General features: G+C 39.7%; 1 protein-coding gene across 1 annotated transcript in view; it reads right to left on the reverse strand.

The window, feature by feature from the left end:
• Nucleotides 1-24,418, reverse strand: part of LOC132694754 (pregnancy zone protein-like) — a 45,695-nt gene that overhangs the window by 3,436 nt on the left and 17,841 nt on the right. The window contains exons 14-31 of the mRNA XM_060658440.3: nucleotides 20,869-21,011; nucleotides 17,295-17,444; nucleotides 14,457-14,621; nucleotides 12,124-12,214; nucleotides 8,975-9,134; nucleotides 8,367-8,595; nucleotides 7,936-8,062; nucleotides 7,604-7,725; nucleotides 7,328-7,379; nucleotides 5,050-5,133; nucleotides 4,358-4,534; nucleotides 3,981-4,068; nucleotides 3,180-3,336; nucleotides 2,720-2,794; nucleotides 2,248-2,431; nucleotides 1,598-1,821; nucleotides 545-763; nucleotides 261-391 (exon numbers count right to left, since the gene is read on the reverse strand). Of these exons, the coding sequence (XP_060514423.1) occupies nucleotides 261-391; nucleotides 545-763; nucleotides 1,598-1,821; nucleotides 2,248-2,431; nucleotides 2,720-2,794; nucleotides 3,180-3,336; nucleotides 3,981-4,068; nucleotides 4,358-4,534; nucleotides 5,050-5,133; nucleotides 7,328-7,379; nucleotides 7,604-7,725; nucleotides 7,936-8,062; nucleotides 8,367-8,595; nucleotides 8,975-9,134; nucleotides 12,124-12,214; nucleotides 14,457-14,621; nucleotides 17,295-17,444; nucleotides 20,869-21,011 (2,578 nt within the window). The remainder of the gene's footprint in view (nucleotides 1-260; nucleotides 392-544; nucleotides 764-1,597; nucleotides 1,822-2,247; nucleotides 2,432-2,719; nucleotides 2,795-3,179; nucleotides 3,337-3,980; nucleotides 4,069-4,357; nucleotides 4,535-5,049; nucleotides 5,134-7,327; nucleotides 7,380-7,603; nucleotides 7,726-7,935; nucleotides 8,063-8,366; nucleotides 8,596-8,974; nucleotides 9,135-12,123; nucleotides 12,215-14,456; nucleotides 14,622-17,294; nucleotides 17,445-20,868; nucleotides 21,012-24,418) is intronic.

A 24,418-nucleotide genomic window follows, 5' to 3' on the forward strand; every position in this document is an offset into this window, starting at 1 on the left:
GCAGCTTCCCCATCTACTTTCTTTGCTTCTGCTATTGTTATTTGGAAAACCCACCATTATGAACTCACACTCCGCAGGCATGGCAACATCATGTTCTCAATGTTAAGGCTTTTCAGCAAGAGTGAAGAACATTTTCTCACTAGTAAATATTGCAAGAATTACACATTCACAATGTGTGATCTTGGACAACGGAAGTTCCCCGCACAAGAAAATCGGTTTCTCAATATTCTACGAAAGGTCTTACCTACACAAGGATTTACCTAATGTTGATGTGAATCTGGAGTTTCCTGTGAGCTTCTACGCCATCACAATTCTTGGGGAGAGTATCAACCTTCAGAGCGAAGGGAACTTTCCCTTCTTTCTTGGGCAGGACATTATATCTCAGGGATGTCTAGAAAAAATTTAAAAACATCCCTTATCTTTGCACTTTAATAGTCTGTCTCTTCTAGATGATTCATATCTCTTCTTAGCCCACATGCCTTTTTCCATTTGGAGGTTCGTATCTAATTCTTGAGACTTTTCCCTTACACCCTGGTAGTCTCACCTGGAGGTACACACATCCTGATCCTGAAACGGTCGTGCTGTACTCCCCTGGAATCTCTGGCAACCTGATTTCCTGAAGCAACAGGCGATTGGCATTGTGTACTTGTAATTTTTCCGAGAAGGTCTGCGAAGACTTGACAGTGACTACAGCAGCTTTCTCCATTTTACTGAATGTTGCGGCTCCATATTTGGACAGGGCTTGAAGCGCTACCACTGTGTCCTGAAAAGAGATGGGGCAGAAATCATGGGAGAGAAGGTACCAAAATCATACTGGATGTAAATCATATCAACCCTACTCTCTCTCGGAGTTATTTAGTGACAAACGCAGACCTGTTATTAATCATAAACTATTCTATGTCCTTGGTGGTGGGGGGGGGGACATTAAAAAGTTTCCCCATTCAAGTAATTTACACTCAACACATGGAAATTCGACCCAGATATTTGACATAAAGCAGAGGCTTTCTCGATAATTTATAAATTTATATAATAATACATGTGTACACATTCGAAGAAAGGGGAAGAAATTGGAGCTAGATAGAGGAGACTGTGAAGAATGTTAGACATAAGAGTATGGATGAATTATGAGAAGGGTTTATATAGACAGAAGAGGGGCATCAGGGACTACCAGGGTGGGAAGACACAGAAAAAGGAGGGAGCCAATTCCAGAAAAAAGCAAAGGGATCAGCCCAAGCAGATAGGAGTCTTCGTGTTTACTGGGGAGAGGAAATGTTTTGCATTAAATATTAGACGATTCTAGTCTTTGGGTGAAAAAAAGATTTACTTTAACGAGGAAGTAATTTTATGAAATATTGCGTTAAAAAGATTGATCTATTTTACAGTTGGGGGTCCACTAAGGAGAGAAGATAAGAAAGACTGTACAAAGGGCAGCGCAGTAATGAATATATTAAGACAGGGGGCTGGAACCCTTCTGCTGATGGAGGAATGGAGAAAGTATGAATTAGAAATATTATCCAATTATCCAACTCCTAGAATATGGTTGTGTCTACATATGTAGTCAGGTATTTATTTTTCTTCCCAGGGCCTCTCCACAGACCTGAGTGGAGGAGAAGCCCCCATTGGGGTTTTGTTGCTTGGTGATCCATTTCACAATACGTGAAGCCACAGACAGATCTTCCGAAGATGGGGTAGGCCAAACAGTAAGATAGGCAAGGAGCAAGTAAGAGGTCATCTCCACTTCAACAGAAGGAGCCCGGGGTTGATAATAGAGCGACAGAACTTCTTGAACTTTCCCAGGACGCTGCCAGTGGATCGACTCATCTTTGAAAGGGAAAAGAGTATCATCTTCAACTTAAAGAATGACTTTTAAATCTGATTCATGAATATTCATTAGCGTTAGAGCTCACGTAGTAGTGAGCTGGTGTAAAAATAGTAATCACCAATCAAGCAACGCTTTGCCAATTTACGTTTCCAGTAAATCACAGTTTTTTTTTCTTTGTGTCTATTACATACTGGTGTGATATTAGAGGTCGGGCTGCAGAGTCTATAATGTGTGAACTGAAAAAAATATTCCATGTCACCTACAGAATTGAAGCGTTGGATCAATGATAATTATTTTTATCATCATTATAATAATATAATGTGATATATGTGATGTACTATAGTCATGATAGGTTCTCTTCCTTCTTTTGATCACTGGTGATTCCGGACGTAAATTCTACCTCCTTTCACCGTAGCAGCTCTTACCTTCTTTCACAGCATCTTTGTCCAGTGATTCAAGCAGCTCACTTCGCTTGGCCTGGTTTCCTGCTAGGGCAAAGGCATAGGCCAATAATGCTTTGGTGTAGACAAGATTTCCTTGGGCCTCTGACTCTGAGATGGATCTCCAGGCACTTTCCAGGCAGAATAGAGCGTTGCGGACAACAGGGTGCTAAAGCAGATGAAAAAAGATCTTTATCTAGCACAACCAGGCTAATGAACGGTCTCCAGGCTAACACCAGATGAATAGTCTCCATGTGTCACGTAACATCACGGTTCTGACCCGAGAATAATTTCCTCTGCGGCTTCCAAAAGTATCTAGTCTTTTATGTGCCAGTGAAAATATACCAAAATTAAATAACATAAAAACCACGACTCATTGTCCTCAGAGATTCATAATTTCGTGATTTGTATTCCTTATATTTGTGAGACAGGATATAGGGACTGTGCTGGTACATACAGTGACAGGCAGTGGCATCTCCAGCAGAGCAATGGTGATGTAGGCAGAGAGCGTCACTTCGTCGTCTACCCCACCCTGTAAAGATCACAGGCAGAGATACTCAAACATCCCAATATTCATTAGCCGGAGTTGGCTAACTCTACTTTTCCCCTTGCTCACTTTTCACCAGAAAGCATCTTTTCTTGTGCAGTATGATTGATTTTCCCCTCTTTCTCCTCCACCCTAAAATTCTTGAATCGGTTCCAAATCACTCACCCTCACTCTTAGTAACACGCTGAGGCGTTTCGCACACTATTTTAATTCCCTAAAAAACTACTGATTTGTTGTCAGGTTGCAGAAGCTTTTAGAACCTACTTCCCTACCTCAAATCTATGTCACCAAGACTTGAGGAATCAGTAGGAGTATCTTTGTCCCTACATGTGACTATTTCCAGGGACCAGAACAAAATTAATGGCACCACCTTAATAGCATTGTTTAGCAGTGATCCAGAGCGTTGGAAACAACCATTTTCCTTCTGCTTCTGTGAGAGCCAAGTGAGGGCATCCGTGATGTGCGACTTCTCCACAAAAATGTACGACCGGGCTTGAGCAAAGGACTTGAGCACAAATGCAGTAAGCCTGTCCAGCACAGAAGAGACAGACATGAGGACCATCTCACGTTCAAAGCTCATTTTGGGCAACGGCATTCAGACTTTGGTCCTCACAACTCAGTGGAAGCAACCATTGGGGGAATTGGTGGGGACAGGACACATGCACGCTAAATATTCTTTTGTTTGTGCAGCAACTATCTGAGTTCTTTCTTGAATCTCTAGACTTAACTGGTTTCTTCAGAATTGATGAAGAACCTTCCACTTTTTTTTTCACTTTTTTTTCGTGCACAATGTTTGCCCGACAACGCTGTCCATCACCCAAACTGCCATTTCCTAAATGATTCTTTATCACATCACAGTCCCTTTCTGTCCTTTCCCTCTTCCTTCCCTTAATACACAGTATAGAAGCTTCTTTTACCATTCACATTACAATGCTTCCTGCCTTATATTTCCATTTTGGGGGATCTTTATTTTACTGTTTACTATTTACTTTATTTTACAGGTGAGTGTTCATACATGAATTGGTGAGATCACACGATAGTGATGACAGGCTTGTGGAGTTTTAAAGGATAGCGCATTCCATGAAACAACTCCAGGTATCAGAGAATCAATATTTCCAGAATTCCCAAATAGAATGAATCTGCAGTGAGCATATGGAAATAATTATCTTACCAAGTGTTTCCCTGACTTCTACTATCATAATCCCCAAAGGTGCTGTATGAACCATCTTTGTGCTTGTAATTCAACTGCCTTTGGTACCCTGAAAAGGAAGTATTCATAGGTTTAGGAAACAGCAGAAACATTGGAGAATTAATCAGTCTTTTCCTCAAAACTTGGTTAGGAATCTTAGGAAAACTACCGTTTTATCAAGATATCTCCAAGACTGGATAATGCCATTGAATTTTCTGGAGGTATAGTGGGACATTTGATTGGTTATCGTGGCAACGGTGATTTTTTAAAATCTTAACCAAGGAGAAACTGATTGGAGTTCAGTGAAAGAGCTATTTAGGGAATCAGTTAAGATTTCTCCTTTCGGGGTAATCTCTCACCACTGACAAGATAGCTGATGGCTTTGGACTTGATATCCTCCGTCAGCTGTCCTGTCTCATTCAGATAGTTCAGAACATAGATGTTAGGGACAAAAAGGACCATATTCTGCTCTCCACAACCATAGGGCATCCGGAGAAGATTCTGAAGATTTCGCATTGCAGAACCTAGTATGTCACCTGGGGAATGAGAACATAAAAAAAAATCTGAGGCACTCAGAGCTGGTCTATGTTGGGATAGGAAGATAGATTACTAGCAAAGTGTGAGGTCAAATCACTTATGGAGAGAAGGACAGGAAAGCATAAGAGGCGAAGAAAAACAAGAAATGGAAAGGATAGAGAAAAGTGGGAAAAATAAAGTCAGTGGTTCAAGGATGGAAAAAACTGAATGGCAGGAGCCATCTTTTCTGATAAACAACTTGTCCAGTAAAAACCAACTTTCAGGATGCCTCACCACCTAGTCAGTCTCTTGAAGATGAGGGCACCAAGAGGTGACCCTTGGTACTTTTTAGAGTGTGTCAAGGTAGCACAACATCTGTTCAGCCCTCTTGTGACTAATACCCAATGCGATTCTTAGCTTAGCACTCTTTCTCTCAAACGAATGCCTACAGCCAATGTCTTAACTGTGGATAGTGAGGCTGCGTGCACGAGAATAGTGAGATGGAAAATTGTTTGCCTCGGGCTGGCAGACTCACCCAAAACCGAATATGTCGCCCTGGCAGATCCTTCAACCACATCTGAAGGAACTTTGAGTGACAGCTTTTCAGACACTCCAGTTTCTAATGAAAGAAGACAAATATGTATAAGGGAGGGACAACAAGAGAGCAATGTCCTACTTTTGTTTCAAGTTCTTCCCCCTTTTTGATCAAATTCCCACCTGTCCTTTCTCTGGATCACTGTATCATTTCTTTGATGTCTAAGTTTCTCCTAAAGTCATGGTTCATCTCGCAGTGAAGTCCATATTAACATATGTCTGTGCTAAATTTGTACCGATTTCCTTCTGAGCACATGCCTTATGTTATGACTATTTTCTTCCCCTAACTGCTTATGCTGATATATATGATGAGTGTTTTTTTAAAAATACCTCCATTCCATAAATATGCATTAAGTGCACGCGATATACCGGCTTCTGCTTCAAGTGCAATGATATAACAATTTTCAAAAAAAAAAAAAAAAAATTCCTGACTTCCCAGAGTTTTCATTTTAACGGGAGTAATCAGATAACAAACAAATATTTAGTATGATAGGCGTTAAGAAGTTCTATAGTGGGGCGCCTGGGTGGCTCAGTCGGTTGAGTGTCCGACTTCCGACTTCGGCTCAGGTCGCGATCTCGCGGTCCGTGAGTTCGAGCCCTGCGTCAGGCTCTGGGCTGATGGCTCAGAGCCTGGAGCCTGCTTCCGATTCTGTGTCTCCCTCTCTCTCTGCCCCTCCCCTGTTCATGCTCTGTCTCTCTCTGTCTCAAAAATAAATAAATGTTAAAAAAAAATAAAAAAAAAAAAAGAAGTTCTATAGAGAAAATTAAAGCAGAATGTTTATATGGGACAGCTGGTAAGACAAAGCAAAGACAGAGCTGGTGTGAAGTAAGCTCCTCTCTTCAATAAAATCATAGGTGACCGGAGATTTGAAGGATGTCAAGGGATATGATTTACACATATCTGGGGGAAGAGACTTCCAGGGAAAAGGAACAAAAAGCGAAAAGACTCCAGAGATTAGAGTATGCTGGCTGTGTTCCAAGACCAGACTGGGAGTCCACTGTGCCCAGAGGAGGGTGAGTGAGGGAGAGAGTCACAGGGTATGAAGTCATGGCAATCGTGAGGGTTTGGAGGGGACATTGGAGGAATAGGCTGTAACTTTTGGGGACATGGGAAATTCTCAGAAGGTCTGAACGGACGGGGCACATGATCTGAAGTGTGCTTTAAATAATCCCTCCTGCTGTCAGGGATCAAGGGCAGGTGGCCAGGCGACCGGTTAGGAGGTTATTGAGATGATCCAGGAGAGAAAAGACTAGAGTAGAAGTGCACATGGCGATAAGTAAGAAGATTCTGGATAAAATGTCAAGGTGGAGCCGATCATAGTTGAAAACAGATTGGGTGTGGAATGTAAGGAAGTAATGGTGAAGGATGACTATCAAATTTTTCCTTCAGGCAAGTAGAAGAGTGGGATTTTTATCATCTGAGATGGATTTAAAAAAAATGGCAGGAGGAGCAGGTTTGTGGGAACCAGGAGAAGTGTAGTTTTGAACATGCTGGTTTTGAAATACCTATGAGTCCACAGGCCCGTCAGTGGAGTTGATAAGTGGGCAGCTGAATACACGAGTCTGAATTAAGAAAGCAGTGTGGACCCAAGTTGTACACTTTGCTGTCTCCAGTGCAAAGCTGGAGTTATTCAAGTTATTCAAGTTCTGGGACTGAATGAGATTATCAAGGGATGCTCACCTACAGGAGAGATCTGCACACGGAGCACTGTTCTCAAGATGATTCTAGATGGTGCAGAGTTGAACATTTTCATGGTAATTTTTATATCATTTTGTTGATAGTGTTAGTAAAATATTGGTTTTCTATACATGCTAGTGACCTGAAGTTCTTCTTCAAATGACTTACATGAGTAAGTTAAATTTGAGTACATTTAAGCTAGTCATTGAATAATGACTACTCTTGCCACACAGGTATTTCAATACTTTGAAAATTATTTAGGGAGAAGTTTGATAAACGCAGGTGCATTGGAAAGGATCCTGTTCTGCGGTCATCAGCTTTGGTTCTCCTTATTAGCCGGAAGCTTTTAGGTAAGTCTTTTAACTTCTTTGAGTCTTCATCTGGAAAAGACCATTCTGAATCAAATGCCCTGAGGTTTGCCCTTGGGAGAGTACGCTATATTTTTTCTCCAGAGGAAAACATACCGCATATGGCATTCTACAACCCTACACTTGGGCGCGAGTGGCTGAACTTGAGAATTTTGTCTACTTTTGACCCTTACCTGATGCACAGAGGAGTGTGTTGAAAGTTTCCTCCTGTTCTATTCCTTCAGGCTTTTCGTTGGGGAAAAAAAAAAAAAAGTGAAAAAGTAAAGTCATACTGAGTGTAGAAGAAAAAAAAAAACCCAATTACTCTAAAGGAGAGGAGAAAATGTTAGTAAGACACTGAGCTGCAGATCCATTTCTATTCTTGGGAACGAAATGGCACTCACATACATAGTAGGTAATGCTATATAATATAATAAGGCCTCTGAGACTCAGGAAGTTTACCCACGTACCTCAACTAATAAGGGCTTGACTACAGTGTCCTTCTGCCCAACCACTGGGACTGTAGGCACCTCGTTGCCGCACAATTCTTCAGACTGCGGGGCCTCCACGGTAGCTGTGAAATTCACCTTGCCTGGAAAATAAGATCCTTAAGGAGTTAAACAGTGATTCCATATTGAATGGTTTCCCTTTTTAAGTTTCTCCAGGAGATATAATGGTTTTCTTTCAGTGCATCATGGTTGAAGGAGGAGGGAAAAACCCCACGTATCCGGGTCAGGGTCAGGGTGGAAAGCAAATCACTACAACGCAGGAAGTGGGAGTTGCCAACAACCTTATCACTCACCCAGTGACTTTGGAGTCACAGTCCAGGACACCGTTTTCTGCCTGCTTCCACAGACGCAGTGATTGGCTTCATTCTTTCTCACTAGGTCGGCCGAGTTGTCAGGGAAGGCTTCTAGCTGCACACTGACCTGAACCCCATACCCGCCCACAAGTGTGAGAAAGAACACAGGGGGGGAAAAAAAAAGAAGGAATCAGGTGGAAATAATATCTGAATTTAGGAATACACAGAAAATATAGAACCCCAAGCAAATACAACGTTACCACCTTGGACGGGCCAGGTAGCTTTGCTCTTAGCACCTATTCCATTCCAAAATTAGCCTACATCATTATTCAGCTATGATTTGCCGGGGGATTATGTAGGAGACCGGGATAATGAGTGGCGACTGGGTGCCTTCCTTGTACTCTTGCTTGCTCCCAGAGAAGGGCCCTTACCCGAATGCAGTGGGACAAATAATTGAACACGGTGGCTTTGAGGGTAAAGTCTTCTCCTCGAACCACAGAGTAGGGGAGAGTGAGTTCCACGAAGAAGGGCTGGAACACTTGAAGAGAGATGATGGGGGAGAGACCCAGCCCTGTGTTTCCAGACAAGCAGAGTGCATGGGCCTTCCACTCAGTGATGGTGTCAGGGACCTTCACTGCCAACTCACTTCTACCTGATAAACTGGAGAAGGAAAAAAGAGGAACACTGTGAGTCAACACATTTTTTAACACGGGCCATAGCTGATTCTAGAGCGGGGTATCTTAGTAACCCAGTGTGGCCAATGCCAAACTTGGGACTCCTCAGGAGGTCTCTGGAAGTTTTTCTTTTCTTTTTAGAGGCAAGGGTAGCTTCCCACTTTCCATTGTTTTAGATATCTCAGGATGAAATTAGAAAAAAATTTGCATTGCTGATCTACGAGGTCAATGAACTATGAGCCTAAATGTTTACCGGAAAGAAATGGAACAGCACTGAAAGGCTCAGGAACCAATGCTAACACCAGAATCAAAGAGGAGGAGTCACATCTTTTCCTAAACTAAATTCTGGGCAACACACAACTTACTCGAGGGGTACCAAGTCCCAGATCCAGGTCTCAGGGAAGTACTTTCGGATTGTCTCTTTCCTGGGACGTTCTACCATGGCTGGAACATTCTCATTCATTGTTATTGCTTGAGCTCTTCCCCCAACACCAGGTGCTACTTGTGGTAAGACTTGTGGAAGGGCTGTGGAAAGACAATACGAAGGGCCCAACAGAAACCTCATTTTTATCATGAATTTCTTCGCGTTGCCTAGTTTCTCAAGCAGAATAAGGTCATTTGCTCAGGGAATGTTCATTATCAGAGCAATTTAACCTATCAGCTTGTTACTTTGTTCACTTACCTATTTGCTCTCTAAGAAAGCTAATCCTATCTCCTTCAAAGAGTCTGGAGGTAAATGTATTTTTCTCCAGAAATGAAAACAAATGTAGCTCTCTGTGGATTATTCAATTAGCGAAGGGAGGAATAACACACCCAATAGTGCCTTTACACTGAAAGGATGATCACGTGTTCTCCACTTGCAGTGAGAACTGAACGAGAAGAATGAGTAGTAGCTACAGAAAGGATTTAAGAAACGCTTTTTTCCTTGACAGTGAATGAGATAGGGACACAAACACTAGAATACAGTAGAGGATGTTATAGACCCCAGAAACTCAATAAAGGACAGAAAATGAACTTTGGAGTGACCAGAAACGACTTTACCAAAGTAGAATTTTAGATGATCATTGAAAGATGAGAAACAAAGGAGAATCGAGGAGATATTTGAAGGAAAGGGCTCTAAAAGTATGTACACAGAGGTCAGAAGGGATGCTCCACAGGGAAAAGGGAGTGAGATGTCTATTTTGAGGGTTTGTTGAGTAAACAGTAGGTGTAGTTATATAATGAAGTACCAGGAAGATTAGGGCAAATAAAGTAGATCTGTTAATGCAGGAGTTAGCTTGATTTAAATAAAAGTGACACTCTAGAGATCAGAAGATCCAAAGATCACAGGTGTAAATATATAAATATAAATATGATATATATTTTACATACACATAAAATAATATAGTGGAACATGCCTTTTTAAAACCTTAAGTACAATAATTCTATGAATTCTGGAAATGGTGACCATCTATGGGAAATAAGTGACATGATAAGAGCAACGTTTAAGGGTGATAGTGCCCTTCACAGTATCCAGGATAGACTGACGTGAAGAAGGACAGGAGGCAAGAAAAGTAAATTAGGGTAGTTTGTAACTAATTTCGTTATGAAATAATGAGGCACAAGAATAAGGTGGTATAACTGAGAAGGAAAAGGAAATAATGGGTAGGTGACAAATACAAATGCAAAGTTTGCATAGAGTCTTACAGAATATTTGGGGTAAGAATGTAATGACACTACTCTGTTTTTAGGTTTTCTGGATCATTCTATGAGCATGTTTTCTCTTATGTTTGGAAAGAAAATACACACTTGGTATTAAGAGGGATAGGAAAATAAAGTAATAGTGCTTTTCAATTATTATTATTATTATCATTATTATTTTTTAGGTTTATTTCTTTATCTTGAGGGGGTTGGGTGGCAGAGAGAGAGGGAGAGAGAGAGGAGAGAATCCCAAGCAAGCTCTGTACCGCCAGTGCAGAGCCCGATGCGGGGCTCAAACTTACGAACCGCGAGATCATCAACTGAGCTGAAATCAAGAGTCAGAAGCTTAACTGACTGAGCCACCCAGTCACCCCTCTTTTCAATTATTTTTTTGAACATATACTATTCATGGCAACATGATTATATTTTTTCATTTATGCTCACAACACATGCTCAGTAACTTTGATGTTGTCATTCTGATTTCAGATTTGAAGAAGTTGAGCCTTAGTCTGTGAATTTGGAAAGTCCCATATGACCTACCACACAGATAAGAACATGTCCCTTGGCCCTTAGCACACTGCTTTTTTCACTATACAGAATTTTCTTTCTGTTGAGGGAATATTCTGATTTGCTCCTCTATTGCCAACTAGAACTTTATTCTTTGTCTTCTTAGGTAAATCATGTCTACTGTATTCAAGTCCGTGTTTATTTTATTTTTAAGGAACACTTTATACTAGAACATTTCTTTTTTTTTTTTTAACGTTTATTTATTTTTGAGACAGAGAGAGAGAGAGCATGAATGGGGGAGGGGCAGAGAGAGAGGGAGACACAGAATCGGAAACAGGCTCCAGGCTCTGAGCCATCAGCCCAGAGCCTGACGCGGGGCTCGAACTCACGGACCGCGAGATCGTGACCTGAGCCGAAGTCGGACGCTTAACCGACTGAGCCACCCAGGCGCCCCAATATTCTAGAACATTTCTTATTAGAAAGTAGGACTAGTGGATATACAAATGCGTAGAGAAAACTTTCTCTAGACGTGACAGCAATAGAAAAGAATACTCAGAATCTTTTCAAATTTTCCTCATTGCCAGGTATACTGGAAACACACAAGGAGACCAGTAGTCTAACTGCCAAAAGTTGGGCTATTCTATTTCATTCAACATATCAAAGTCACTTTGATTTTCATAAAAAGAAGATGACAGAGACAATTAATGTCCATACGATCTTTCACATTTCTCAGCCTTCCTTGCAGGAAGGGCAGATATCCCACTTCCACAGCAGGACAAAATAATCATTTCCCTCCTTTCTCATGGTAATGGTCTTGGATGGCACATGGGAAATGGAGTCACAAGATGAAAGTAGAAAGGGTACCCCTAACTCACTGATTGGGGGGGAGCCGTTCTGGACAGCTACTGGATGCATATGCAGTTGTGTGTGAGCGAACAAAGAAAAGCAAATGTTATCATCTTAGTTGCTGAGCTGTGGGAGTTTGGTTGTTATTGCAGTAAAATCTGTCTTATGCTAATTGAGGTGTTGAACCCACACTGGATAAGGAGGATTTGAAATTGCAAGACTACTGCAGGCTAGGACAAAAAAGCAGTCAACTTTGATTTCAGAGACAGAGTAAAAAAATGAAACGATAATTGCTTTAAAAATTGTTTCTTTTTGGAGGGGAGGGGGTGTTATTTGAAGAAAACTCACCAAGAAGTCGCTGCAGATTCACAAGAGTCACAAGATTCAATACTCAGAAAAATAACTTTTCATCCCACCCCACCCCAGCAAAACATCATTTTTTCCCCTATTATCCTAGCAGGCAAAGGTATCTCCCCCTTACCGTCTTCATAGGCTATAGGATATGGTGGAGGCAGCCAACAAAAAGATGGACTGTGGAGTTTTGAGTTGGTAAAAATATTTAATCCTGCAGACTGGAAGAAAATGGATTATTAAAGCATATTGGCAATCCAATCCTGAGAATGGGATCTTTTCTTACATTTGTACTGTAGGGGTCAAGAGCAGGCTGCCCAAAGCGAATATAGCATATTGATTATTTTGAATTGAGGCTAGTTGGGAAACATTTGGTTCAAGGACACTCAATCCCTCCTCTGTCTTCCTCACAGCAGTAAATAAATCTCCCACATGAAAGGTACCCTTTCATGGAAAGGGTAAGGAAAATAAAAATCCTTATCACCAGAGATAGGAACTTTAAAGCCAAGAATGTTGTAGAAACAAACCCCGTTATTATTTTTTTTAATCTATGACCTCAGCCCAAATTCCATTTAGAATTCTAAAGCTCCCGAACATGTTTTCTTTATCCTGTCAGTTTCCCACAAATTTGTCTTCTCTTTGGCTAAAAAGTACAAAAGCTTCCTGTTTGTTCATTTCTTTAGGTCTCAATTTCATTATTGGGCCCCCAGAGCATGTAATAAAACCGTTTTTCTCTCCTGTTAAACTGTCTCCTAGAAATCTAATTCTTAGTCCAGCCGGAACACCCTGAGGCGCAGAGGAGGAATTTTTCCTTCCCTACATGATCACACTTTCATTATTATCATGCATATAGCCCATAGGATCATCATGAAAGTGCCACACAAAAAGGAAGAGAGCTATTTTATAAATATGAAAACGGAGTCACAGACAGTCCAGTTCATCCAGTTAGTGACTAGGAGTTGGGATTAGAACCCTGATTCTACTGATTCCTATTTCTGAATTTTGTTGCTATATGCTGATGCCTCTTTAATTATCTTTTGCATCCAAGAAACTATTTTGCACCTGTATGTTTATCTTCCCTTCCTTTTCTCCAACCAACTAATATTTGTTTCTCCAAACAAATATATATATATATAGTGTGTGTGTGTGTGTGTGTGTGTGTGCGCGTGCGTGTGTGTGTGTGTGCACAGAATAATTGTTTATGTTTCTTTTCATTTGAAATTATAGGGTTGCACATTGGAGATTTTTCTTCACAGTTAGTTACACTTTGTGTTGTTTAAGTTTTATTGGAAAATGTGTCTTTCCCTAAATATCTATGCTCAGCCCATCACTTTCCTAATTTAGTCTTGCTTCTTTTCTTTCTCATTTTCTTGCAAGCATCTTGAATCTCTGCATCCAAAACATACATGCAGATGCCTACAGTAGCCTGATTCCTCGAGTCCACTTGGTCCCAGAGGCCTCTTTCCTCACTATTTGTCACCAGGAAATACTACTCGCTGTCTTACCTCCAAATACGCGGGAAACTGTGCGAGGCTGAGACACAGTTATCAGTGGTGGCAGTGACATGAAACAGGGAGAAAGAAGTCAGAAGCAAATGTTTAAAGATTAAACAGTTAGCTAATGAGCCTAAAGAGTCCTCTACCTACCCCTCTCTCACCAACTGATTTAAGATCCCGGAGGCTCTAGAAGAAGGAGATTTAAATTGCTCTCCGCTACGCTGTGGAAGAAGGGCACGTTTCCTCAAGATACAATAAGGGTTTTAAGCCCTCTTTGGTCGTGTGATAAGACTTCATCTCAAAGCTGGACAAACTCTCCCTTCGTAACACTGTCTAGTTACAGTTAATCTGAAAGCTAGGCATTTTATTTAACCTGGGGCATTTAACCTGCCCCAGGCCTGCTCACATTCTGACCCAAGTTTTGTAAATCTTTTCTTTGTGAAAGACTACTTTCAGTTTTCCCGGAAATTTTACTGCAGTAAAGATGATGAAAGTATTATACTTTGTGTATTCAGTCATTTCTTTATTCAACATTGTATGTATTGTGCAACAGACTGACGATAATGGCCGCCAATAAGGTACTCACCTTTCACTGTGGAAAATGTTTCACTATGCTCACACTAGTTTTCTATGTTTCTATGAAACATTTCTATGTTTTGCTAGAATCTCTGACAATTGCTGAGGGGGCTATGGCAGTCGTAAACAGCTTTGGGATCAACCTGGTTGAGGCTGTGGGCCCTAAAAGCATACCACTTGCGCTAAAGAGTGCGAGATACATTGATGATTGAATATCCGTATGTGTACAAAGTTCTCCGTGCTTCTGAGGTTTCAGTGTTTTTCTGTTAAGCTTAGCTTTGTTTTGGGGGGGGTGCAGGATCAGATTCTAGAGCTTAGAAGCCCATTTGTTCTCCACTTCAACAAAAACTTAAAACTCAATGTTGTTTATACTTTTGGGAAGGTGAATTACCTCAAAAACACTGTAAACGTCATCCTCTTTTATGGCCCACTTTGGTGTGTAAACAATTCCATTGTGAACTATGTCTTCTGCATTGATACATTTTTCACCATATGCATTCAGGGGACCTCCGTGTGTAAGGCTAGGGACCCTCTTTGGTGGCAGCAAATCATAGACCTGCAAAGTTGAGAGAACAAAGGGAAACTTCTTGTTTTGTCTTGCCTTTTAAGTTCATTTTTAGTGTGATAATGTTCAATCTGGGATTTAAAAGATTGTGGTGTTTATTGAATACTCCCATGCCAATGATACAAAGAACCACAGACAAATCATGGGGAGATAATAAATGTTAGGGATCCTAATCCTGTTGTTGTACAAAAGACATTAATACATAGAGAAATGAAATTAATTGATCAAAGTCTCAGAGCCCATTTTGGTTGAGTAAGAATAAAACTCGTCTCCTGTCTCCTACACCAAATGCCTATCTTTTTTTTTGAAGTTTATTGATTTATTTTGAGAGAGGCAGAGAGAGAGAGAGAGAGAGAGAGAATCCCAAGTAGGCTCCATGCCTAGTGTGGAGCCCAACATGGGGCTCGATCTCACAACCATGAGCTCACAGCCTGAGCCGATATCAAGAGTTGGATGCTTAACCAACTGAGCCACCCATGTGCCCCCCAAATGCCTGCTTTTAAAAGGAAGCCAAAAATGTGGACAGCATAGCGAAGTGTGACAGGAGCACAAAAGCCACTCATAATCCCAACAGTCAGAAATAATTTCCGTACATTCCCAATTCATTCCTTTTCCCATTTTCTACGATTAAGTTCTTTTTAACTCTTACTGAGTTTTTTGTTTTTGTTTGTTTTAGTCTACTATTTTAGTTCCAACTCTAGCTTGACCAAAAACTAGGTGCCCAGGCAACCTAGAAATAAATCAATTGCAGTTCAGTTTTTGCCCAGAGCCTGGTGTCAGGCCACCTGCTCAGTCACATAGTACCCAGGCCATTAAATAAACACAGGCCTCCACGCAGACCTTCTAATGTGGCTGCATTCACCTCTTGCCTATGCTACTACAATAACCTACTAATTGTTCCCATTCTTTCATTCTTGCTCTCATTCGCTCAGCAGCAAACAGGATCTCCTTAACAGATAAATCGGAATTGGCACTCTTCTGTTTACAACTCTTCAGATTTACCATAGCATTTGCCGTCACCTCCAAACTCCACTCCAGGCTAACAGAGCTCGTCACAATCTTCCTTACTTTCCATTTTACCTACAGTCTCTAGCATCCTCGTCTCTCCCCATTACTTATTAGGTTATTACCTTTTCCTTTTAGAACACTCCAGTCTTGTTCTGACCTCAAGCCCTTTGGGCGCACTGCCCTCATTCTTCATAATACTTGTCCTTTTTCCTTCATTCTCTGACCATGAGAAGACACTCTCAATCACCACTTGAAACAATGTCCAACTCTTTTTTTCTTTATCTCAGCATCTTTTTTATTTCTTTCACTATCCTCACCCAAATTGGGAACTATTATATGTTTATGTTTTTGTTGCTTACTTGTTTATGTTAATGCCTCATAAGACCGTTAGTCTAAGATGGTCAAAACCAACATCTGAAAGTTTACCATTAGAACTCCTGTTTCCAGAGCAGGATCCAGCCTCTAGGGAAGAGGCAGTGAAGATTTGTTACATAAATAAACAGACAGAGAAAGTAAACTATAAGGCCTTTTTGAAAGTGCTCTATTACAAGAGACATCTGTAAAAGACAAGTTTGAATGGAAACTCTCTTTTGTCCATACTTCAAACCGGTGAGCAAGCACCTAGATTTTAGGGGAAGCTGAAAAATCAGGCATTTCACATACTATCTTGATGTGGTGCATTAAAGGTGGCTTGGAATGAGATTTGATTCAAACTCCACCCTTAAAATATATTTTATATATATTATATATTTTACATATAATATATATTATATATTTTATATAATATATTATACATAAATATATATTATATTTATATATTTATGTATACATAAATAAATATATATTATATTATATAATATAACTTATATATAATCTATATTAAATATAAATATAGTATATTATATAAATATAATATAAATATAAATATAAATATATATTATATAAATTATATTATATATTATATAATATATATTTCTATATAATATATACTATATAATATTTTTGTGTAATACATATATTTTATGTGATATATATTATATTTTATATTTAAATATAATATATATGTTATATATAATATATATTATATATATAACATAATAACATATAACATATATATTATATTTAAATTATATGTTATTATATATATAATATATTATATATAAATTATATATATATTATATTTAAATATATATAATATAATTTATATAATATATATTATATATAGTATATATTATATACGTTATATATAATAGATATTATATTTTAATATATTCTATAGTGGCTTTATCTGTCATAGCTGTGTTTTCTTCATTCATAAAATTAAGGTAATAATGACCACCTTAAGGAATTATTACTCATGTGTTGATTCCCTAACAATGTGTTGAGCACCTTTTATTCATAAAGTACTGTGCTAGGCGGTGAATGCAGTGGGGAACAATATTGCTCCCTCACTGAGAATATATCACGAGAGAGAATGAAGTGAGAGCAGATTATGTTAAGCACCTGGCGCAATGTCTTTTGTGGAACTGAATTCAAGTCCAATTCATACATAACTTACCAGAGTATGCCTGACACTCTGAAGGATACGTCCTCTCAGTTATAACTGGTCTTAGCATATGTGCATTTTCTGAAATCCAAGGCTGAAAGGGGACTCACCAAACGAGGCGAGAGCTCAGCTTCAGGCTTCATGAGCAGGACGCTCTGGTCAACCGCACGGAGGGCACAGAGAGAATGGGGAGTGGCTGTGACCTCCAGGTTGATGTTTGAGGCCGGTGGGCTCTGGGCTGAGGAGAAGCTCAAATTGACCTGTAAAAAGGATATGATTATGACAGCAAATGTTCTAAGTATTACAGCCTCAACACCTCTACCCCAGACGAGGACTAATTCTTTCTACGCTTGGTTTCCCTTCATCCTTTTTGGAGCAGGCTTAAGAGGTGCGAACCGGTAGGGACTACCAGTGAACGATCTCTGGGGTAAATTGGAAATGTAGCTCCAGTTCACTGAGATTTCCTGGTCCTCGTGTAGCTGGTGAAATGTACATTGGTTTTGATCACATTGAGACAGAATCCCCGACGGGAAAAAGAGCGCACACTGCTAACAAATATACATACTCTGATGCAGTTGACCTATCTCCGTGCGGTGTTTTCGTGGTGAATGCGCACAGTTTGCATGGTGCCATGAAAAGTCACGCTCCACCTCTGAGACCAGCCACCTGAAGCCTCCTCCAGGTCGCAGTCTTAGTCGTCTGACATTCTAAAGGGGTGCAGGGCCGCTTCGGCCGGGAGAAACTCACTGATAAGTGAACCTATCCGTTCTTCATGTTTCTGTAAATATTTCTGGAGCAGAGTCTGAGTTTTATTTTATATTCAATATAGAAAAGAAAATAATTTAGAATCTAGAGTCTGTAGTAGCACCAGGAAACTTTCCAGGTTCTTGAACGGCAAGGTGATTTGGATTGGAATGAAATGTCAGTATGCTTAGTTAAAATAATATCTCACTTGCTTGCTGAATTTAACCGTGATCATCCCGCTATGTGGTCTGTGAATTAATGTAACAATTGGATTCGTGTATCATGAGAGCTACACGAAAAACAATTAATAGATTTATTCTCAAAATGAGGAAGTATTCATCCCTGTAGTTCACTATATTATGAAAACATGGCGTATGGAGAATTTTGTTTTAAACGTGTTTGTTTTTGTTTTCAGAAAATTTAAGCGTATGAAAACATGTTTGTGAGTGCCTATTTCAAATGAACACATGAATTATTTGCATTATAATCCACCGAAACGACTATTAATCAAGAAGTGACTACATTAGACAATGTAAAATGCTTTACTGATACGCGAACAAACAAAGGATTTTAAGGCATAGTTGGAGAGTCTGCACTTATCCATATTAATCAGTGTTATCCTTTAAAAATGTTTGTGATGTTTATTTATTTTTTAAATTAAGAAAATTTTTTTAAATTTATTTTTTGAGACAGAGAGACAGAGCATGAGCAGGGGAGGGGCAGAGAGAGAGGGAGACACAGAATCCGAAGGGGGGTCCAGGCTCCGAGCTGTCAGCACAGAGCCTGACGCCGGGCTCGAACTCACGAACCATGAGATCGTGACCTGAGCTAAAGTCAGATGCTTAACCGACTGAATCACTAACGCGCCCCTTAAAAAAATTTGTTTTGATGTTTATTTATTTGTGAAAGAGAGAGAGTTAATCAATGTTATCCTTCGTAAATAATTCAATCCAGTTAAGAATGACAGGCAAAGTGTTATGTGGTATTTAACCTATATACTAGATCTGTTATTGTTAAAGTAAGAGAGATACAAATTTTGGATAGAAAACAGTTTTTCTCTATCCTAATGAAGACTGAAGAGAATACTTGAAGTATATTATTGGTTTGAGGGAACACACATCTCAGACTGACTTGGTTCTTCCCTCCCATTCTCCACCTGTTCTTGCCTCTGTTTGTTCATCAGCCTGCCAGGCTGTCTACCTTCTAAGGTCCTCAGTTTTTAACTTTTTAATACCTCTTTTTTTCTAACTGCTGGTGGTAAATGAAAATAGTCACCTTTCTTCTAAATACTTTTCTGGTTTTCACAGCGTCTCTCTACTCGTGATGAATAAGTTACGAGATATTTGATATGAAGAGACTGAGAACGATATCCAGGGGCTTGCACTCCTCTGTGGAAATTTTCTGGTGTTACTCAGGAATGGTCACCTGTTTTCTACCAACAAGAAACCCCTGCTGGAATAAGCAAAGTGTGCCGAAAGCTATAGCATAACATGGCCATTCCAAGGTGTAACCAACAACCAACTACCCGCGATTAGCAGTAAGGGCATTGAAGTTTGAGACAGGAATCTCTTCTAGGTTCACATGGAACACAAAGAACATCCAAATAGAGCAGAAGAAACTATGCCCTTGGACACCTGTCCTGTTTACTAGCATTCTTTAGTACGATAGAATTAAAATTTTATACCAGAATCCATTGTGTATTTTTCTTAGATCATTATATGTTTTTTAAAAAAGATAATCTAATGTAGTTCGCATTGCAGAAATGTTCACTTGCCATCAAAGCATAGTTTTTCTTTTTTTTTTAAGTTTCCTTATTTATTTTGAGAGACAGAGCACGGGCGCGTGCAGGAGGGGTGGAAAGAGAAGGAGAGAGAAAGAATTCCAAGCAGGCTCTGCGCTCTCATTGCAGAGCCCAATGTGGGGCTTGAACTCATGAACCGTGAGATCATGACCTGAGCCAAAATCAAGAGTCAGGCAGTTAAATGACTGAGCCACCCAGGCGCCCCTAAATGTGTAGTTTTTTGTTTGTTCTTAAAAACATTTTTTTAAATGTTTATTTATTTTTGAGAGAGAGAGACAGAGCATGAGCAGAGAGGGGCAGAGAGAGAGGGAGACACAGATTCTGAAGCAGGCTCCAGGTTCTGAGCTGTCAGCACAGAGCCGGACTCGCGGCTTGAACCCACCGGACTGCAAGTTCATGACCTGAGCCAAAGTCGGATGCTTAACCAACTGAGCCACCCAGGTACCTTGCATAGTTTGAATCTTCATAAAATTCATGTTAAAGAGTCCTAGGTATATTTTTAAAAAGATAAGTGAAGTTGGTGGATGCTCTCTGATTGTTCATGTTAAGCACCAAATTCTGTTGGGATAAAGGCTTCTTGTTACAGCTATATATTCTTTGGAAACATGAGAAGACTCTATGTGCAAGTATGTTATATTTTTATGCTATAGTCATTATTAGAGTGCCCAGGCTGTGTTTCTCAACATGGGGCACATACATATACCCCTGTTCTGTATTATCAAACTGAATTTAAACTCACAATGAGTTACTGGTTTCTGCAATAGCACACTGAGGTGCGTCGGGGGTATGATGGGATAAAATGGACACATCCTCGGGAGACATCATTTTTAACTGAAAATTTAGGGAACGAAACGTCAAGATTAAAACTATTCAGGTTGTATAACAGAATAGATTTTGAATTGCACATGAATTTTAAGATAAAACAAGAAACTTGTCAAATATTGTGTGTCTAGGGCCACCTGCTTTGAACTTCTTCACCAGCCCTCTCAGGGTATGGCATCACTCTCGGCCTCTGGATGTCCTTTGGAGGAAAGTTCCAGGAACACTATATGGCAGTTTTAGAAACGGCCACGACATCTGTCTTTTCCGCCCTTCAAAAGGGGAGATGAATAAAAGGACTGCTGATACAGGTGACTCACCTTATTGGCAAAACAGTTTTCGATGTTGATTTTCTCCGTGTCGGCAATAATTTCTCCATCAGGCAAAAAAGCATACAGCAGCAACTGGGCATCAGAAGCGATGTCCGACTCCACTCGAAAGGAGAAGGAAAATACTCCTTTCACTGAAGAGTAAGAAAACGTTCAAGATACTTGATTAGGAAGAGGGAGGAGTTCTCAACTTTATACAGAAGAGACCCTCTAATGACTTAACTCCTTCTAACATTTGGAGCACACTAAAGGAAGAGAAGACTTGCATTTACACCATCGTGTATGCAGTTGTGTTGAGTGCGGACATGCTGAGCCAATGACGTTTTCCCGGAAAAGTGTAGGATACATTTGTGCATTTAAGTCGAAAAACGCATTTAATGCGCCTTTCTGTTTTTCAATTGAAAAAAAGATTTAAGACTCTACTGTAGAGAACGAACTGAGGGTTGTAGGAGGGGAGTGGGTGGGGGATGGGCTAGATGGGGGATGGGCATCGAGGAGGGCACTCGTTGGGATGAGCACTGGGTGTTATATGGAAGTAAGGAATCACTTAAATTCTACTGAAGCCAGTGGCTCCGCTATATGTTAACTAACTTGAATTTGAATAACATCTTGGAAGGAAAAAAAAAAAAAGATTTCTTAAGAAAGAAATCAAGAGGGAAGAACTTCTAGATATCGTTAATTACCTCTACCTCTGATCCACATCAACACAATTCCTGTCATATGCACGAGGAAAAGGCAAAGAACGCAACCTCGTCTGACCTTCAGGCCATTTTCAATACCGCAGAGATACGGGTACGAATAATTACCGACAAAACCGGGTGTGAATCTGAGTTTTATCAGGGAATTGCCTATATTTATCTTAGTTGCTTCTTTCTGCGTGCATTGCATAGTGCTTATGTGATGTCCACACTTAATTTTCTTGTAAATGATCTAAGTTCTGGGTAGCAGGAAATTCTTTCAAAAGTATAGCTTTCCCGTGTCTTTAGAAAGTTGGAGGGCAGCTTGGGGTGAAGAAGCACGGAAACAGCAGGGTCAAAATAAATTCGAAACTTCTGGCTTCTGTCATCTAGCATAACATGCTCTATGTCCATCCATGTTGTCGCTAATGGCCAGATCTCCTAGGGAATATAGTCAATGATATTGTAGTAACATTGTATGATGACACATGGTGACTCTACATATCATGGTGAGCGCGGAATAATGTAAAGAATTGTCAAGCCAGTATGTTGGACACCTGAAGCTACTATAACACTGTGTGTTAATTATACTTCAATAAAGTAATTTGAAACCATAATACTAAAACCATATAAAGAGCACATAAAAAGTGTCACAACAGGGACGCCTGGGTGGCTCATGTGGTTAAGCATCCAACTTCGGCTCAGGTCATGATCTCGCAGTTCGTGGGTTCGAGCCCCACGTCGGGCTCTGTGCTGACAGCTCGGAGCCTGGAGCCTCCTTCGGATTCTGTGTCTCCCTCTCTCTGTGCCCCTCCCCTGCTCGCATTCTCTCTCTCTCTCTCTCTCACAAAAATAAATAAACATAAAAAATAGCATAACAACATCTTGAGGGCATAGACTTTTTATCCAAAACTCTTATTATAGAGATATATCAGGACAGGAAGCTATATTATTTTCAAAGTTAGTTCTCTTCAAATATAGTTCAAATATGTAAACTTCAAATAAAGTTTAGCTACCACAGGTTGTAGACAAAGAGATATCTTATCCTTTATTTATGAATTACTTTAAAAATATTTCTTGTGTGCCCACTCCGTGCCAAGGACACGGAAATGGGGTTTCAAAGGTAAAAGACAAACATATTTTAATTTTTGTAATGGGTACTCTTCATTTTTTTCCTGCATATACTGATTCACCTTGGGTGAATGAGCTTTTTGGTTCCTAAATATGCTGCTAATAAAAGTTTTTATTTTATTTTTATTTTGTTTTTGTAAAATGATAGCTTATAATTATCAAATGAACAGAAAAAAAGGAAGCTATTTATGAGATTTAGCCTAGGGACATGTAACAAATAAACAGACCAAATGTATTTACCTTTTGGAACAAACCCCCGCCCCCTTTTTTTTAAGGTTAATTATCCTTCGTGGGATAACAGAAATCGAGAGATGTTGGTGATTCAAGAAAATTCAGAAGGAAAGTGCCGTATAAGATATAGAAATGTTGTGAACCAACTTGACTTAAATGACATTTAGAAAACGCTGAAGAGCAGAAGAATAGAAATACTAACATTTATCAAGATAGACCATATGTGGGGCCATAAAACATGTCTCAGTAAATTTAAAAGAAATGACCACAATGGCATGAAGGTAGAAATCACTAAGAAAAGTTTCTGAAAAATACCTCAATATTTAGACACTAAAAAACATACTTATTTTATGACTCACCCAGAGTCCAAAGAAGAAATTAAAAGGGAAATCTGACAATGTTTCGAACTGAGCACAAATGAAAATATCACATGCAAATACTTGTATGATGCAGCTTAAGCAGTATTCTGAAACCTAACGTTGTTTGTCCAAACGGCTTTCAAAATTTCTTGGGACTGATAACTCTTTTTGTCCTAGAAAGGGTTACACTTAAGGCCTCACCAATATCTAACTTAGACAATAAGATGATATTTGGGACTTTTGAGATGATGAGACTTACATGAGATTTTGGACTTGAGTTAATGCTGTAAAGGATGGAGTCTTTTAAGGCTGTTGGGATAGGGTGAGTGCATTTTGCACATGGGACGGATGTGAATCTTTGGGGCCAGAGGGCAGTTTGTGGTAGGCAGATTAACGTCCTCCCCAAAGATATCATAATCTGAAAAAGTTGTGTACATGTTATGTTACACAGCAAAAGGGACTTTGCAAATGTGATTACGTCAAGGACTTTGAGAGGGGGAGATCATTCTAGTTATCCAAGTGAGCCCGATGGAATCATAGTGATCTTTACTTAAAAAAAATTTTTTTTTTAATGTTTATTTATTTCTGAGACAGAGAGAGACAGAGCATGAGTCGGGGAGGGGCAGAGAGAGAGGGAGAGAGACAACTGTGAGATCATGACCTGAGCCGAAGTCGGACGCTCAATCGACTGAGCCACCCAGGCACCCCTGAATCATAGTGATCTTTAAAAAGGGGGCAGAAATGTAAGAGAGAGATTTGAAGATGAAGTGCTCCCGGGGTTGAAGATAGAGGGGCCACAAACTGAGGAATGCAGGAGGTTCTAAGGCAAGGAAACGGGTAACTCCTTAGAGCACTAGAAGGCAGCCAGTCCTGTTGTCACCCTGATATTAACCCAGTGAGACTTCTGACCTACAGAAGTGTAAAATGATAAATTTGCAGTTATAAGCCAGAAAGTGGGTGGTAATGTATTACGGCAGCAATAGGAAATGAATTCAAAGACGTACACAGTAAAATTTTTCCTTGGTGATTTTCTGCACTTTCAAATAAATACGTTAATAAAATTAACATTTTAATAAAAATATATGCATTTTAAAACATTTAACTATAAAATGAATATATTTTACTTTAGGAATAAAATTTAAA

This window comes from Panthera onca, chromosome B4 (genome assembly GCF_046562875.1).
Source record: "Panthera onca isolate mPanOnc1 chromosome B4, mPanOnc1 haplotype 2, whole genome shotgun sequence".
Classification (NCBI taxonomy): domain Eukaryota; kingdom Metazoa; phylum Chordata; class Mammalia; order Carnivora; family Felidae; genus Panthera; species Panthera onca.